This window comes from Diprion similis, chromosome 4 (genome assembly GCF_021155765.1).
Source record: "Diprion similis isolate iyDipSimi1 chromosome 4, iyDipSimi1.1, whole genome shotgun sequence".
NCBI lineage: Eukaryota > Metazoa > Arthropoda > Insecta > Hymenoptera > Diprionidae > Diprion > Diprion similis.
The window spans coordinates 21,932,075-21,949,959 of NC_060108.1; the positions used below are offsets into that span (position 1 = coordinate 21,932,075).

Here is a 17,885-nt window from a genome sequence, read left to right on the forward strand (position 1 = left end):
CAAACGAAAAAAATATCAGGATTCGCATCTTGATCACATCAAATATAAGTTATAAGTTGTTTCATATAGATGCTGTAATCACTTGATTTCATGTATAAATAATTACTATGGTTGTAGCATATGGTTATAATAATGAAATGTACTAACAGCACTGTATGTGGTATTTTTGTGAAATGACTATTATATTAGATAGATGATTGCTATTTACTCATTTTTATAAGAAACATCAATGACGATATTAAATGACATTCGATAAAAATGGTAGACCATGAATGCAATTCGTGTTTGCAGAATAATTTAATGCATCCTTGAAATTGAAAATGAATTGAAGATCATAGAGATGAGCTCATATATTATAAATATTTCGATAATTAGAAATAGTCAGAGATATAAATTTCAGGTATGTATTGGTTTTTTTTTAATTTTCAACTTTATCTTATTAGAATATTGTAATGATATAGATTTACCTTAATGGTTTGGCAGAGAAATATTGCAAGGAACTCACACCTTCACACATTTCTTTGAACATTTATATTAAAAATATGTGAAATTAGGTGTACAACCCTACTTGGCGAAGTCCTTTAATTTTTTTTAGCCTCGTGCTTCATTGCAAAAAATCCGTACGATATGATGCTAACAGTCAATATGTTTATACAAGAGAATAAAAATTAGTATCTATATTTTACAACATTTTATGTCCAACCTAAATTCACTGCTTCATTTCTTTACACTATTTCACAATCTTTAATCCTACCACATAATTATTAGATTGGGTGTGTAGAAAACATCTAAAAGCTAACATTTGGTATGAATTCGTTTGCAGAAAAACAAGTTGCATTCCAAGTTGTCTTTGATTGGTAAAATATTCTCGATCTCAATTTTCAAGATCCCAAGTATTCAAAATTCTTAACATCGGTGTTCTATGTTATTCAATTTTTAACATCAATGCAATACGTTTGAACCTGGATTTCTTACCTTGCTCATTATTATTTTCCATCGAAAACATAATTATTCTATTCTCTATCTTTCTTGTCCATCTCGGACTTGGCAACTTTAATATCTGTTTCTGATTCTTCTGTTGGCGAATTTTCCATATCCAATTCTTCACTCCCAGGATTCTTTTGATGAATCGGAGTGAGGAACACTAGCTATTGGTCCCCGGCTGATGTTGAAAGCGCATTCGCATCTCCGCTACTACTCTCAACTATCAGCATAACTGTCTCTGCAGCTCCTCTTACACATTCTACCTGATGACCAGCCCAATCCTTTCGTTGGCAGAACGTAGAACAATAAGGCGTACGCCTACACAGTGAACACTCGGCAAAAGCTTCTCGATTGCAGTTGGCACACTTGACAAGACATGTAAAAATTCATAATGAGCCCGTGTCAAAGTGTGAATAGGTGAGAGTGATTTTCAACGCAAGCTATTCTTGAAATAGTTAAACTTACTTTTTTGTTGTGTGTATCCGAAGTTGGCTGCAGACCGACTGTTTCAATGACTTCACCTCGGACATTGAGTTGCGCAGCGAGAGCTTGCTCTCGCTTCTGTTGCCTACTTAATTCTTTGGCTTCGGCAAGAGTCTGCCTAAATTCATAGGCAAGTTTCAACATCTTATTCGACATTTCGTCGAGCTTCTTAAAAACATCTTCGTTTTGTCCATTTTCGATTTGATGCACACTCTGTACAACCGTTTCCTGTTCTTGTGGCTGTTGAACCACCAATCCATCTGCTGATACAAATTGAGACCAGCTTTCCTTGTCGGGTACAACAACTTCAGTGTCACTGTCGTCATTGTTACTTCCATCTCGAGAATTGTCACTTTTGTGTTTGCGAATTGGTGTCTCACCATCAGACGTTTCTCTCGCTCTTCTCCTACGCTTGTAAGGGGTGAACAATCGCACTGGGCCGGTCTGCAGCACAGATATCAAATCATGTCATCAATTCTCAGTAGGAATAAAATGAATACAAAAGATAATTGCCAAATTCAAAAATGAAAATAACGACACTTACAGCGCTATCGTCATCACAGCAGGCTGCACAAGTACAGGATGTGGCGTGTGGTTTCAATATCTGTTCATCTATCAAGGTCTGTAAACTCCTGCCCCCAAACCTTATACTACGTTTCCAATCTTTGCTTGATGCTCTTCCACAAAGAGCTTCAAACTCACTAGGTGTGTACCACGTATCTCCAAGTTTTATGCAGCGTCCTCTTCCCCCTGACCCAAATCTACTTTTGTGCAGTTCTGCGTTAGTGTTTTTACACCTAACTGGCAGTACAGCCATGTTTGCAGACTCTGACCAACTGCATATTGGCTGCGAGTTGGCTGTTGTGACGTGAATTTGATCACTATCATTTTCATCTGTACTGTTCTGGATTACGATATGCGTTGCTTTCAACTCCCCGTTCCAGCGCAAAGGATCGCTGTCCTTATCATGACGAGGCTCACAGATAAATCCATTATCCACGCATAACATTTGTTTAAATTGACCAGAGCCCGGTAGCTGAAATATAATTAGTAGGATATGATATTCGATCTGTACTATCTAACGCTAATTTTAACGATGCAAAATCTTTTAATGTATACTAATTTAGCGGTGGATTAATTTTTCTTGTCATATGATTTAATAATGTTCCAGTGCAGCATACGAAGACAATGTGGCTAGAATCTATTATAAATAATTATACACAGATATTGTGTAGATAATTGAAATATTTTTTCAATCATTTACTTTCAATGAGGTATCGTATTTGAAATTCTCCAAGTAGGTATTCTAAATTTCATAAGAACCTTGGGAATCGAATTGCCAGAGTGTCTTGACCTAGTAACTACATGAGAATTGCATAATTTCGAATTCTGTATAGTTTTCCACAGAATATCTTCGGGGCGGTATTCTAATGAATATCAATAATTGCAATTACTTGTATTCTACAATAGAACTCAAATACATAATGTTGACACAGAGCATTCGCTAAAGAGATTGCATTATAACTGCTATGACGTTTTCAATAAGCTTTAGTATTTTTTTGGATTATCTCAAAGTGCAATAAGCTACTAGACATAGATTATTCTTGTTCAACTGTGACCACTGTTATTACCCTATTAATAGCATGTTTATTTCATCACGGAATTGCGTCATATCCTTGTAAAATAAGTGCATAAAAAGTACATAATTTATTCTACAAACTTTTGAATACGATATATTCACTGTCGTACAAAACCATCAACAAAAAAAACGTCTTGTTTTGCCACTACAGAAACGATGTTCCAAATTATAAAAAATGTATAATCTTGTACATTAGCTCTTGTGATAGATTATTTAGACAACTGAAGGCAAAGGCGAGTGTACAAGCATGCAGAAACCGATGGAACGTTCAACAGAATTGGAACATGGCTAGAGTGAGTGTACTGAGTAAGCGAAGGAATGTAAACAAATTTATGAAGTTGTTAAGGAAACCAATAAATTGGATCAATCTTGGCGCATGTAAACCCTCGGATAATAAATATTATGATAAAATCCTGGGTCTATGTAAGCAAATATCGTCCGTGTAGGTTATAAATCGATAGCCCACGTACAGACACCATGCAACTAGCTACAGAGTCAAGAATGGGGAAAACATGACGCGATTAATCAAAGGGGTGGACATTGCGGGTGACGATGATGTGCCCACAACTGTATGATCGAAAATTGATATCGAAAAACACGTTGAACGCTGGGAAGAGAGTTTTTGAGGCCTAGAGTCTCGGAGCGATACGACGTGAGAAATACGTGAACGTAATCGTCGAGCGGAATACCTGCAGCTGGTCGGAGGTAATGACGTTGAAGGTGGTGCCATTGCTGGAATTAGCTACCCCGATGATCGAGCCAACGGGAAGTGAAACGGGAACGCCGACCCCTGGAACGGAGGAAACGTTGGCCGTGACAGCAACAGGATGGGCTTCGTGTTCGCCCGTTAGGGCAGCCGACTCCTCGGTTTCGCTCGTCAACGGTTCGGACATGTCCGGTAACACAGCGACACTTTCCGATGTTTGATTCTCCTCCATTTCGGCTGTCCTCGTCTTCAATGGCGCCAATACTTTCGTCCTCGCCGTTGCCTATCGACTTGCCCACGTGATTGTCTTTTACTTTTCCTCGAGACGCGCGGTAATCAAAATACGCCCTGCTCGTACCCAGATACAAATTTTCCGACCCGCTGCCCATGTAAAGCTATTTTAGTTTACACAAAAGCGAATAGATGTCAGTCCCAGGACATCGACTAACGCGTCCGTACTACCGAGCACGATGGGTAACTCTTTATGGCTCTGAAATATGCACAGAGTTCTTTCAACGCCTGACTCGCCTCTCGCTAATTGATATTCTCCGACAGTTTTTCTCACCGTTATGTTTATCGTCAAATGGTCAATTGCTTATTTGGACTCTGATTCGTTGCTCCGCTTTGGGAATTAAGCGAAATGTATTTTTCGTCTTTTCAGAATTTGAACCTCTGTTCATACTTATCGACGGAATTCCATGTCCTAATTTCAAATTAGCTTGTTAGCGTTACGCGTGTGCAGTTTAATTTAGGACGGGCTATTCTCTACTGTCGTTTAGACTTTTAATCTGTTACATTTTCGTTGGTTTGACCGACGACACCCTGTTTGAAAAAAATGCCCACCAAACTACTTTATCGACGTTCACGGGAACCATCGGTTGGTTTTCTTGTCGGTATAGCAGTCCAATTACTAGCAGTAAGCTACCGCTAAATTTCATTCATATTTCAGAGTTCGATTTCCAGATGTCTTTGCACTTGACGTTTATTCGCAAAGTTGACGCAAAAGCAAAAATATTATCGGATTTTAAAACAGAAAATACGAGGAATAATAGATCTATAAATTTATAATTGCAACAAGAATACTGCTTGAACATTAAAGAAAAAAAAAACAATTTATGCCAGAAATATTGTATGGCATCTGTGTACAAAATTACGGATATGTATTGCGATAATTTTGTTGTATAAATTTTGGGTTGCATCGTAATAACATTTTGCAGGCAGATTAGAGTAAAGCTAGATGACGCTGTATCAAGATTCGCATGTACCTATCATGTTTGATCGCAAACTAGAACATTGCATAATTTTCGCAAAGTTTTCACCGATTTATCGTTCATTGCGCGACAAAAAGCGGAATATTTTCACTCTCCGTAAATATAATATAACTTTCAAACATAAACAGTAGTTATAAGTTTAAGGTATGTACCTATACATATCCGTACATGTATATATATATATATATATATATACCTCGTATATATGTATACGTCCGCAAACCTTCCCCTGGTTAACAAAATCCATATTCATTGCTTAATTATAACATTTTCTTCAGTTATTCTTAAAGTCTGTTAAAGTATGCAAACTCGTTTAAAAGTTCTCCAGCAGTTGTATTTCTAGCGGCATCAACTGATCACCTGTAGATGGCGAATAAACTTACCTATACATGCCTTACATGTGCTTTGATAAATCTCTAAATGCACATGCGTTGAGACCCTCTTGTATTTTTCTCGGCTAGAGCGATGTTTATAAATCGTGTGAACGAAACCGACTGCACGACCCCTGCAGCAGAGCACGAGGATAATGGTGTTATTTAGAAACTTTGAAAAGTAGGTAGCTGGTGAAGTAATGAATCGTAACATTTGTTCAGGCTTGAAAATAACAGTACCTACTAATATATGTATACGTATATATCTGTCTTCACCGAACCGTCGAACTGCAGTATTTTCTCAAACAATCCCGGAACTACTCAACGAATTTTTAACCGACGTTGAAATTCGTTAGATACTTTGCTACGAACAAAGCGTACAATTTAAATTACAGTCAATGGCAATTTAAACGAATGAGCTTTCCAAAGCTATGGATAAAAATACAAAATTCCTAAATTCTAGATCCGAAATTCTCATAGCCCCACGTCCGATCTTACGATGAATTTTTCTGTCAGTTATAATTGACTCGACCACTTCTACACGAGAGAGTAATCTTATTTTTCATCACGACAGCCACAAAAATTTCCTCAATAATTTCTCACATTTGGACTGAAGCCAGTAGAAAATTTCGTAACGAGTTTATGTCGTTAAATAATATAATGTAAAATTGTCCGTGTATGAATAACATAAAATAAAAGCTCTAATTTTTTTATTTATGAAAGAAGTAAAGCTCTAATTTATAGAAAGTAAGAAATTTGAGGAAAAATAGCAATCGTAAAGACATAGGGATACGTTTAAAATGGTGCAGCATTTTCACAAGTGAGATGGGAGCGATACACCTTGCAATTGTTCTCTCACTCTTGCTTTCTGGGCGGGAAAACTAATTAGTCGTTAACGAGTTTTCTATCAGGAAGTTCATTCTACTTTGAAACTTTCTCGGATCGCCGAACGTACAAACTGTCAGAAACTAACTGATACGAACGACGTGTATACTATAAAAGTACAAGAAAGCGTAAAAAGCTTTTGTACAATTCTCTGGCAACGCAACGTTGATCTAAAATCTGTGATTAAAAAATATCCATTAACAACTTCTAAGACTCCCTTACCAATTTTGTAATCACGAGAGAAAGAGCACGAAGATCAAGCTAACTGTTCTCCCAAAAAAAATGAGAGCTCCAAACGTTTCGGTTCACTGAAGGGAAAATTGGAGACAGTGGAAAATAAAATTTTGATAAAATGACATTAATGTCCCCTTTCATGCGTCAATATCCCCGCGATAGGAACCTAAACCAATCGTGGTCTGATACAACAAAGAGCATCGGTAACGTAATTACATCCGTCCAACGAAACTTCAGCGCTAGCTATGTATGTATAGTATATACCTGTCGTGGACGTACATCCCCACTCCACCAACATTAAATTCAGATCATCTGGTATTCCGTAATCGTTTTAGTGTATCAAGTTTTTACCATTAAAGTGTTCTCAAAATTTTTTTTCAGATTTTTCGAGTGAGAAATCTTTAGACTGCCTTGAAATTGCGAAAATAATATCAAATCTTTAATGGTTAAGTAAGATGTTGACTATTTTTCAGTCACTTTACGCTATTAGAGAATATTTTATACGAATATATGAGAATGCGTGTCTCCTCCATCCTTGGATTCTCTTAACACCGTCTCGAGTCTCTCTTCGCTCTCTCGCGTTTCTATTCTCTATCAATACCATCGTAATCTATTTTGTAGCAAATAAGACTCACGACCCTCAGACAATGGTTCTCTGCAGTCTGTATACACGGTGGTTCAAGTTCGTCCATAGAATATCTATACCTATATCATATTTACTCGATGCGGAGTATCTGCAGCACTCGCATTTCGTCTCCCGGACAATAATCATGTAACTATATAATGCCTAATTCACTTGCGGAATATTCGAGGTACCTGCACTTACTACACCACCTAGCGCAATACAGCCAACTAATTCTCGACTTTGAGCTCGAGGAGGGATATTGCTTCGCCTCTAGCACGACGCCCATGCCCAGGGGAAATCGAATCGTTTACGCGATAGAGTGCAGGGAAAAACCTTTTATCTGATCTTCGGCTCGATCCGCCCTGTCATATCCTATATAGATCATTACACGTCCAATGCCAGGCAGCAACACCCATACAAAAGCAAATGGGATTTGAGGGGGCGAAATGTACTTTTTGTCGAATATTACCAAATCAATGAATCGAGTTACAAAGGACGATACTGTGCAGTAATTAAATTGTTTCGTGTTTTTTTTTTTTTTTTTTTTTAAAGAACGGTATGATTCACGAAACTGTTATCAGGTAATCGATACACAAAATCGTTTGTAAATCAAGATAATCTTAATTCTCGGTTCATTACATATAGATCGATGTTTCAGCATTGAGATCTACTTTATGCCAGATAATGGTCAGAGGATCAGCCAATTTGCCAATCCCGAAATTCTGTGACTGGTTAATCTAAAATCGAATCGGATCCCCTCCGGATTAAGTCCAAATGAAAATGAAAGAGTTAGATCGTGGGCTTGAGGTGATCAGCTTACCCGTTTCTACGCAACTCGCACTTTGATTTCGGAGTAGTTTGTATACCAAAATTCCATCTCGAAAGCTTGACAGCGGTAGTGATTTTCGGTGTGTGACATAAAGCGCTGTAACCGAATACCTTATAGTATAAGAGAGAAGGGTTAATCGAGTGCTATAAGCTGATCGTACAAGTCCGCTATAAATATACTGTATAGTCTGGAATCGAGTAAGTTGGGATGGTGCCCGGGTATCATTATATCCACATTGAAACACGTACCCTAAAACATTACATACATTCGCACATACCTACCCACATATATATATATATATACAATACGTGGTGGACAGAGGAGTTAAAGGCGTAGAACCCAACGTTTTAGGTACGTATAATGGGGAGTGAGAAGTTACCTTGTACTACGCTGATCGAGGGAGTGGTGTTGCCGTGATCCCAATCCGATTATATCTCCTCTCCTTCCCTCGCCAGCGACTCTTGTCCATGCAGCTAGATACCATCAGACACTCCTTATTACCCTTAATAAACCCAGATCTCCTCGGCCCTTTCCAAATACTCGTCATTAACTCCGATTCGGAACCGAGCACCAGTGCATAAAACCCTTTCCAGTTTACTCATACCGGTAGGTGAAATGCGATGGTCCATGGGAAGGTTTCCACCTAGAATGCTGCCACTTCACGTCCACTTGAACACGGACCGAGTCTTGGTTCGCGAAAAGCCAAACAGTCATACCTTGGGTTGGAAAATGGACTCGACAAGTGCAGGGTTTTCTGTTACATCTCGAGTTGGTTGGAACTTGTAGCATTTTTGTGAAACGGGTAACTTGATGACTTTCAAAATTGCGATTACGGTGGATCTTAGCACTAAAGTTACTTGTGAGATTAATTGGAATTGGTGCGAAGCTGAGCCTGCAAACGCATTAGGAGGTTTCTGATGAATTCATGCTCTCATTCTACGCATCTCACAGTGGAAATTATTCCGGTTTACGACTCGCACCTCCGTCACTCCTGCTTCGCCAACAACGGTGCGGGGAAGAACCATGGAAGTCCTTCCAGAGCCAGTGGAAAGGTGTTTTAATGTGTTTCATTAAAACGGTCTACTGCGGGTTTTCGGGAGAGTCCCATCGGAGCGATTTATTTGATGCGCCCCTGTTTATTTCCGGTTACGCGTTTCATTACGAATCGTCCGACCACTGCAGGGTGGAACTGCCGGGGAAGCTTGAATTGACAGCGATGTTATGTATCGTTTTATTCCCGAACCCAAAGTCAACTCATTGACCAACAGGAATGAAAGGAAAATTTATTCGCTCTACTACCGTAATTTCACCCGCTCTTATTTCCCTCACTCCGTATCCTATATTTATATGGATAGTGAATAATTCAAGAGGGGGGTGATAAAACAAACCCCATGGATTAATATAACCCAGGGCGCGCAGTTTAAAGCACGGGTATATTTTTATTCGTCATTTCCTGGATCGCGATAATTGCGACAACTTCCCAGCGACTTGTATTAATCTACGTATACATTTCTGCGAGCAGACAGTGTCGCTGCCGAGGGGAGAGATACTTATTTTCGCGTTTCCCGGCATGGTTCGGTGTCCCCAGAAGGACATTAAGCAACCGCAAACCCGGCCAAATTACTCGTACTTGTGAATTGCGAACTAAATGCATAAAATAGCTACATACCCTAGAAACACCCTCCGGGTTGACCTGGGCTCGATCTCCGAACCCTGAACCTTGGACGTTGCGAGCCACGGAACCTCGGCTCAAGGGTCAAAGCGACGCGACGATCCGTAAGAGCCGATAGTCCGGCGACTTGTGCCACCCGGTAATTAAGCGCTGAGAAATTCACGGCTACCAAAGTCGAGCCAGTAAACTGTAATAGTTTTACAGAAACTTGATCTCGCAGCCTCGCTGTGATCTGGGCATAACTTTCCACGCCAAAATTCTGCATTCGCTGATGGATCTTTTCATATAGACTAATTAATAACTAATCAAGAACTTCTTGCTTTCGCTTTATGAAATTGAACGTATGGGCCGATCGCGCAATCCAGATTTCATTTTCAAAAATCTGTCTTCGAACTACTCTATACCCAAAAAAACTGACCGAATAAAAAGTGTCATTCCCTTGCATCGTTCTCACACACTAACATAACGCATAAAGACACACTTTAAGCTACAAAATGTAGGGATAGAAATCTGGGTATATCTGTAGCGTAATATCCAGTCCCGCACTGGAGCGAAAGCGTTAATGCGGGAATTTAGCAAAGTGGATTTCTGTCCCCGTGCAGCAGACATAGGTGTGTTATACCTATGTATATGTATATGTATATACGCCCCTGGTCCCTTATCCGTCGTTTAATGCTTGACGAGGGCGAGGAAGATGAGGGCGTGAGACAGGGCGATATTAGAGCACAATGCCGGATTTAATTAGGTGTCGTACGGCGCGGATTCGGGCTGGTTGTCTTCGGCCTCGGCGGCTGAGCGACGCCGCGACGCGACGCGACGCCCCCGAAATTCGTCGGGTCCTTTTGCGACGTATACATATATTACACATAAGAGACAATGCCGCGATGAAGGGGGGGATGAAAGGACGCGCGACAGGTACACACCTATACCTATAATACGTACACGTATTCGCCTGTTTACAGATGGGTACAATCCACACCCAATTAACTGCTACGGACGTGTGACGCCTAACGCAGTTTTACGCGGCTCTTGCTGGGCACCTAAACTGTAAGGTGTATATACATATATGTATATATGTATGTGAAGCTGCTATTCCCATAACGCGACGTATAATATAATACACGCGTTTTCGCGTTCCTGCTTTATTAACGCGCTCAAATTCTGAGTACTCGTACTCCCCCCCCCCCCCCCCCCCAACACCCCGCAAAACTGCTAACCACTCCCCGTCATACGCATTTTCATCCCCCCCAGGATCTTAAAACCGGTTTAACTATTCCCCAGGCATAGTGAATTCCTTGCGATAGTTTGAGCGTACAGTTTGCTGTCTTGCATGCCTTTTAGGCTGTATGGGATCGTGCCAAAGGGTTGTGATGTTTTGTTGAATTCTGTGAAACATTACTCATTAAGGTATTTGAAAAATGACGGGAAATGCGATACACAGTATGAAAGCTTGTAGATACAAACCGGGGGTTTTTGACGTAATACAATATTGTTAATTTGTCGCTATCGTTGATTGCACTCATTTTGCAATTGATCAATGCCTTTTAAATGGGAATAATTCAATTTGTTAGTGGGAAATTGATATGTAACGGCTTGTAGCTCGATTTGGTAAAACCGAGCTTTTAGACATTACTTGTACGCTGAATCACAGATCGATTCTGTTGGAATAACAAAATTTTAGTGGTATTTTCGCAACGTGATTTGATATCGGCTAATAGTGGTGGAATTCTGTGAGTAATTTTTGAAAACGAAGTGGAATCGATCCTTGCGAATATTTGGGAAAAAATTCTTCTCCGACGATACGAAATCACTGTATTTTCGTTCACATCCATTTCCAGAGTTCACATGAGACTGACGATAATATGGATGAATGATAAACTGTCGGTTTTTTTTTAATGAAGCATAGGATCAACCGATCGTATGCAGGCCAATGAGTATCAAGACTTTGGTAGATTAAAAGCACACACTTTTCGTTCGTCAATTGAAATTCAATCAATGACGTTAAGCGGATAAACGGTAACAGTAATAATGCCACAATGAAACAGGATTTATTTCACAGCCTCCGAACTTGCAGATATTTCTAATACCTGCAGGTTGAAAGATTCCAGCAGACTTTGCAATGGAGTGATGCGTAATATTCGACGATGAACGGGGCCGCGGTTATAGGCTTTGGGAGTTAAGACCCAGGAGACAAGAGAGTCTTGAACAGATCTTAACGTTAAATACAAAGATGTCATCTACCTCCGGCGCTCCGAGGCTCAGGGTAGGAAACTCGGTGAAACTCGAGGGCATTGTGTACCGATTTTCATCGTGTCACGCTATTAAAATCTGAATTTATGAGTATGTTCAAGTTATTATTCAATATGGCGCAGCAGAGTCCCGCATCGTACAATACCTACCGGAGCTCGTTCCATTGTCGTGCAGATGTATAAATTCTCGCCAAAGAACGAAAACCTGGCGAATTGACTACGTATAATGTCGCTTCTGCTCCGAGCTTCTCGAGGGCGTTTCGTTTAGCTGAAAGCGCTCGACATTATACAGTCGTAAAAAAATTCTCTTCAGCGTATCCACCGACAATAATTATTACGGACAGCTAATGCAACCAGCGAGAGAGAATCTCGGAGCTACTGATCTGCTGGTGCAGCCACAGCAGCTGTGATGGCGATGTGTTCGTAACATCTGGCGGCCAATGAAATGCAGGGTTCGCTGGGCTGCTAGTGATTATTACGACCGCCGAGAATTACGATCGCGAACTCAATCTCAGCCGCTACGATTCAGACGTGACTCGAATATCGAAATCCAGTTAATAATCAACGACCGCGTTAATTATCATTACTCGTGGATCAATGGATGGAGATTATACCCGTCCAATTTCTCGGGGAAGGAATCAACGCTGTTTCAAGATGAAAAACTCGATTTTCTTTCCTCTGTGAATACAGATCTTGCAATTTGCAAGCATTTTTTCTGGAAGTTTTGACGATTTTGATACACTTTGTGGTCTGAATTTTATTAATCTGTCAATTCAATTTGAATGAGTTTATACCGCGGTATGTATTTTGCAAAATGCAGCTCGATGAGCCGTGGCTGGGAAAATCCGTGACGTGCATCTAATACCTTTTACGAGACTTTGCAGTTACACATACAAATGTACAACGTAGGTACGCACAGAGGCACTGGCGAACTGCAAGAGTATCTCTTCCATCTAATGAGGCGAGTGAATGGGCTAACAAGGAATAAAATGAGGAAAGAAAAGAACTAAGAGAAAAACACACGCACACGCACATTCACCGAGAACGAGGTAGAAAGTAAAATTTGAAAGGAACTTCTCGACCGTGGTCTCTCATCCCCTCCCCCCTCCCCCTCTCAGTCTTCAACTTCATTCTCCCTGAAGCTATCTTCTCAACGCTGTCAGGTCTCGACTGATGAAAGGATTTTTGCCCTCCCTGCAGAAAACGACCATCATACAAAAACGGACCCACTTTGAAGAGATTTCGCAATTTAGTACTTCACCTCTGTCTCCACTCATCCTTTTATTTAATTAGGCCCATCATTCCAACCCCGATTGAATAAGTTCGACCAGGACCTTAACTCCTGCCTCCTTCTTTTACTTTTACTTTACATCATTAGTCTGATTTCAATTTCCCAAGGGTAATATCAACGGCGTTGTAGATTCTTAATTAAGGAGAACGTTTAGCAATTCAACACTACAATTCACGTATAAGAAAATCAATCACTTTCACTTCGCCTTTTATTCAAAAACTTTCGCAATATAATGATCAGCAGTACGTAATAAATGTATTTAAAAAATATTAACATAATCTAAATCGAGACAATTGTAAACGAAAGGATTTTTACAGGGAATATCTGGTAATTTCGTCAATATACGCAATTGATATAATGTCACGGTAACTTTTCTCTTTCATTTGTGACAAACAATTTGTGTGAATTATCAAAATGATGAAGAGAAAATATTTCAACCCAGCCAAATCTTGCTTTCCCGCATGCTTGATGATTGGCTTACAATAAGTGTCATAAGCGGTCTATTTTCGCTTATGACATTTTTCCTGAAGAGTTCGGTGATCCCTAACGAGTATTGTCAGGAGGCAACGACTACCGAGAGCCATTCTTTCCTAAATGTCGGCACCAAAGGTCACCTCATCCCGTCCACCATGCCACTCAATCCAGAAACACGGTTGCGCTGCATCAGCAACTTATAGCTACGCAATTCTCTCTCATTCCGATATACCACACGCGAATTAGAACTGTGCTCGACTAGCATCGGGACACGTATATAAACTAGCGAAAACTCGTTGTAGCAGTTACCGATAAACTGAAACTAGTTATTCAGTTATTAACCTTCATTACGCGATTTCGACCATTTTTCAATCATCCTTCTGCACATGTATAAAGATCAACGCGAAAATTTTCTCCAACAACAACAGTGTTCAACAAGATAGAAGCTCAGCGGTGAATTCGTCTTCAGGAACTAAACCAGCGGTTTAGTTTTACTCGGCGCAATTCTTCCCCAATTCATACAACCTGAAATTATGGCAACTCTCCTCAAATTAGACCAGAATAACGGGGGGTGACTAATTACACGTGCCACATGGCAGGGTGGATCCCTCCATCGAGTCCTAGCATTGTGATGAACCCTGCGGTTGTGTCGAGTGATTATATAATGTAATCGAACACGTCAAGTTCTCTGTGCAGATTACATGTTGTTTGTGTACCGAGAGAGCAAGAAAGAGTGGAAGTTGGTGGGGTGGGTTTGGCAAAATTTTTCAGGTCCGTCACAATATATAAAAGTATATCTGAGGGTAAATGAAACCGACGAGAGAAGGCAAGGGTGCCATGCGAATTGCATCATCATGCTGTTGCATCGTGCCGCACGTTACACGTCCAAGTGCCAGAGGTACCTGGGTAAACATCTACACGCAATTCACTACGTGTATAACGTGACACTAGTACACGCACTGGGAAAGCTGGTCTGCATTCGTCAGTGCATATGCTCCGAGTCGAGTCGGTCATCGTGCTTGGCCACAAATTGACTGCTCACATCGGTCTCCATTCGAACGCGATCCGCCGGTCATTGATCAACCCCATTTGCCAGCTGATTGGCTTTATGACGAAGCCAATAACAACTGGAATGATTATCTCGACGAGAAGTGGGGGGTTGTTTGCGGGGGATGTTGATGGTGATTGTCGCCTGTGTCTCTCTACGTGTATGCATGTATAGGTACGTGGGTGTATGTAGAAAACGGTCGACGCGAGGGTAAAACGAGTGACATTCGACGAGCCGCTGGGGTCGAATTGCATTCAATTGCTTTTAATTCAATCTGCTAATTAATATCAGTGGGGTGACTCGTCTTTGTTCTCCCCTCAAATGTATATCGCGGCTAACTCTCGATGGGAGAAACTTGCGGGGATAGAAGCTTTTCGACAGACGAATTTCCCCGAGATCATGCGGACGTCTTGTACTACACTTGTTGCCACGTAGCAACAGAGACGCAATCTGGAAGACCTTGTATTCTCAGACCAGTAACAGATTTGCGAATTGCGATTTGCGATACAATCACTGAGATTCTGAGACACTCGGCAAACTGGTACTGTACTAAAAACAGAGAGGGTTGCGGAGGGTGGGAAGGAAAAAAAATGGGTCGATTTTCGTTCGAGAGAAGTGATTTTGAGCGGATCGTGCCTCGAACGACAGCTGACAAGGGGTAAAAACGGTATCCAGCTTAACCCCCTCAGACATTCGATAGGCAATCGAGAAAATTGTCTGGAAATGCTGGAGCCAAGCAGGTTTAATCGACTTAATCAACGTCTTTGTACGTCAAGGGTGTCTCTCGGCGGCTCCGAGAAGTTTCAACGGACGCGTTTCTTTTTCCGTCAAGTCTAACCCGCGCACGCGTTACGCCCCGCTGTGTGACGAATGTATTTGTTTTTCCATCCCTCACTCCCGTCTTTACGCGGCCATCTCTTTATCTCTATTCCTCGTTCGGCCAACAGCCCAGAGTCTTATCTATCCTCGATTACACTTCCGGACGTGAAGGTAATCAGCGTTTTATTACGACCGATACTTATCGTCAAGAAACAATACGTTTCTCTCGTATCAGAGTAGCTTCATCTTTTATTCACTCGCGTAGGTATACCCGGCACGAGAAGAAGAGGGTAAAAGGAAAAACGAGGAAATCAAGAAAGAGAGAGAAAGAAAAAACAGGCGACCGAATGACGGAGAGAGGGAATATAACAACATTAGGGTGGCTGTACAACCCCACAGTTTGTCTCGGTTATGGCCGACCGTCGACGCCGCCTCGCATTGCACTGTAAACGTTGATGGGTCAATACGAAAAATGAGTCATAAACTAGCCAGGTAAGTGCAGACAATTTTCATGCCATACCGTCGAGGCCGATTAACGTGCAGGGGTTTCGGTTCGTGCTGCGCGTCCATGAAGCTGCATGCCGTCGCGACGCTTCACGTCGCGTCGCGTCGAAACCACCCCTATATTACAAGTATACTTGTCCGCCGCTGAAACTCCTCGCGGTCGAGTTTCACCGGCTGCATCCGAGTCAAGTCCTCAGGGTAGTTGGAGGTCGACGAACTGAGCGAACTATAACACTTCGAGTCATGTGCACCGCATAGCGTATGTGGCATTAAGCATAACTTGTCCCATGCTCAATTGTGCCGAGGAAGATGGAACGCCTGATTTCAGCTCATACTCAACTTCGATTCTACTGCGTGCCGATTTTGGTTAAGATATTCTAAAGTGGAATAAGAAAGTTGCTCTTTAAGGGGGTATTTTGTTCTAGTAAATTTGAAAAAATCGATTTTTTTCTACATATTTTCAAAGTTTGAACCTTTAAGAATAAGTCTCCAAGTTACGGTTATTTTTGTGACGCGCCTACTAAACCGATCCGGCTGGAACGAATCTTTGAACGCGTTTTTCTCGAAACTATATTTTTCGATACGGTTGACGTGATATTTCAAGTTATGATGGACCGATTTTACTTGCAAATTGGTGGAAATGTTTTTTGGATATTCTTCTACGGTGGAAGTACGGATTTATAAAAAATTTGGAAAGGTCAAAAAAACAGGGGCACAAAAAGAATTTTTGTTCAAATCGTCGGCATTTTGTGAAATTTTTTTTTTTTCTCTTTCCACGCTCCGGACTATTGAGACGTCCTTCCTAATAAAGAATTTCTCTGGTTTTTTTTTGTTTCAGAACACTGCAAGAGTAAAAAACATGTCGACCAGGACGGGCCTTCTTTTGTAGCCCCCACTTTACCAGCCCGTAACTTTTTGTATCTTAAATATTTATTGTTCGATGAATTATTTTTTTTTGTATTTTTGAAACATCAATAAAGGTTTTGCAAAGAAATGTACGGTAAAAATGTATTTTATTTCTTTTTTATCTCACTTAGAAAAATGCCTGTTTTACAGTGAATTTTTCTTTTAAATAGCTAATCATATAATCCAGGGAATTTAGTGCAATATAGGTGCGTGAGGTGAAGAATGAGCTGGCGGAAGTCTCGAATCGAATTTCAAAAGTCCCATTTGCTACGGTATCACAGCTTTCCGAGTGATCCAAGAGTGCGTATAAGCTAGGTATATTATACGTATACACTGGGATTTATACTCTGTCGCGTATAGTCGGCGTGATTAATATTCATTTATCCTTTACACGCGTTGGATTTAACGACCATCGTGTCTGCCCAGCGTGCAGTGCCTTACCGTGACGTATGACCGGGTGTGTCACCGAATGAATATTCCTATACATATACAGATATATGTATGCAGTTGTTACACGCGGGTGTCCGAAGCAGCTCACCAATAATTTGAATTAAAATAGTTGGTTTTGCGTTCATCAAAATGCGGTTTACAAGCTTTGGAAAGATGGCAGTGATACGTCGAAGGTACAAAGTGTCGCTTCAGAGAAAAAAGTGATCGAGATTCTAACCGAGAGCTTGACTTTTACTGCTCGTTGTGACTAATCCTCTGGATTTCCAAATGAAAAAAAAAGACGAGAAGGTGCTCTTTCGTGCATTAACGATAACTGATGAAAAGCATAATGGAAAACTGTATCCATTGCCATTAAAAATTGAGTAATAAAAATAAATGGCACTTTATCTTACACCTACGTATATATATATAACCTACGATACGAAGCAACAAATTCTAGATGAAT

The 17,885-nt window shown here is 40.7% G+C and overlaps 1 protein-coding gene and 1 long non-coding RNA gene across 2 annotated transcripts; both read right to left on the reverse strand.

The window, feature by feature from the left end:
* Positions 1 to 124: 124 nt before the first annotated feature.
* LOC124405073 (deformed epidermal autoregulatory factor 1) lies at positions 125 to 4,282 on the reverse strand. Its single transcript, XM_046879658.1, has 4 exons — positions 3,796 to 4,282; positions 2,012 to 2,503; positions 1,450 to 1,911; positions 125 to 1,349 (listed from the first exon to the last, which is right to left on the reverse strand). Exons 1-4 carry the CDS (start codon positions 4,042 to 4,044, stop codon positions 1,149 to 1,151), a joined length of 1,404 nt encoding a protein of 467 aa, XP_046735614.1. The 5' UTR covers positions 4,045 to 4,282; the 3' UTR covers positions 125 to 1,148.
* Positions 4,283 to 5,293: 1,011 nt separating this feature from the next.
* LOC124405074 lies at positions 5,294 to 13,386 on the reverse strand. The gene is made up of 3 exons (XR_006929063.1): positions 13,210 to 13,386; positions 12,988 to 13,142; positions 5,294 to 5,588 (listed from the first exon to the last, which is right to left on the reverse strand). It is a non-coding gene; the product is annotated as an uncharacterized LOC124405074 (long non-coding RNA).
* Between the last annotated feature and the right edge of the window lie 4,499 nt (positions 13,387 to 17,885).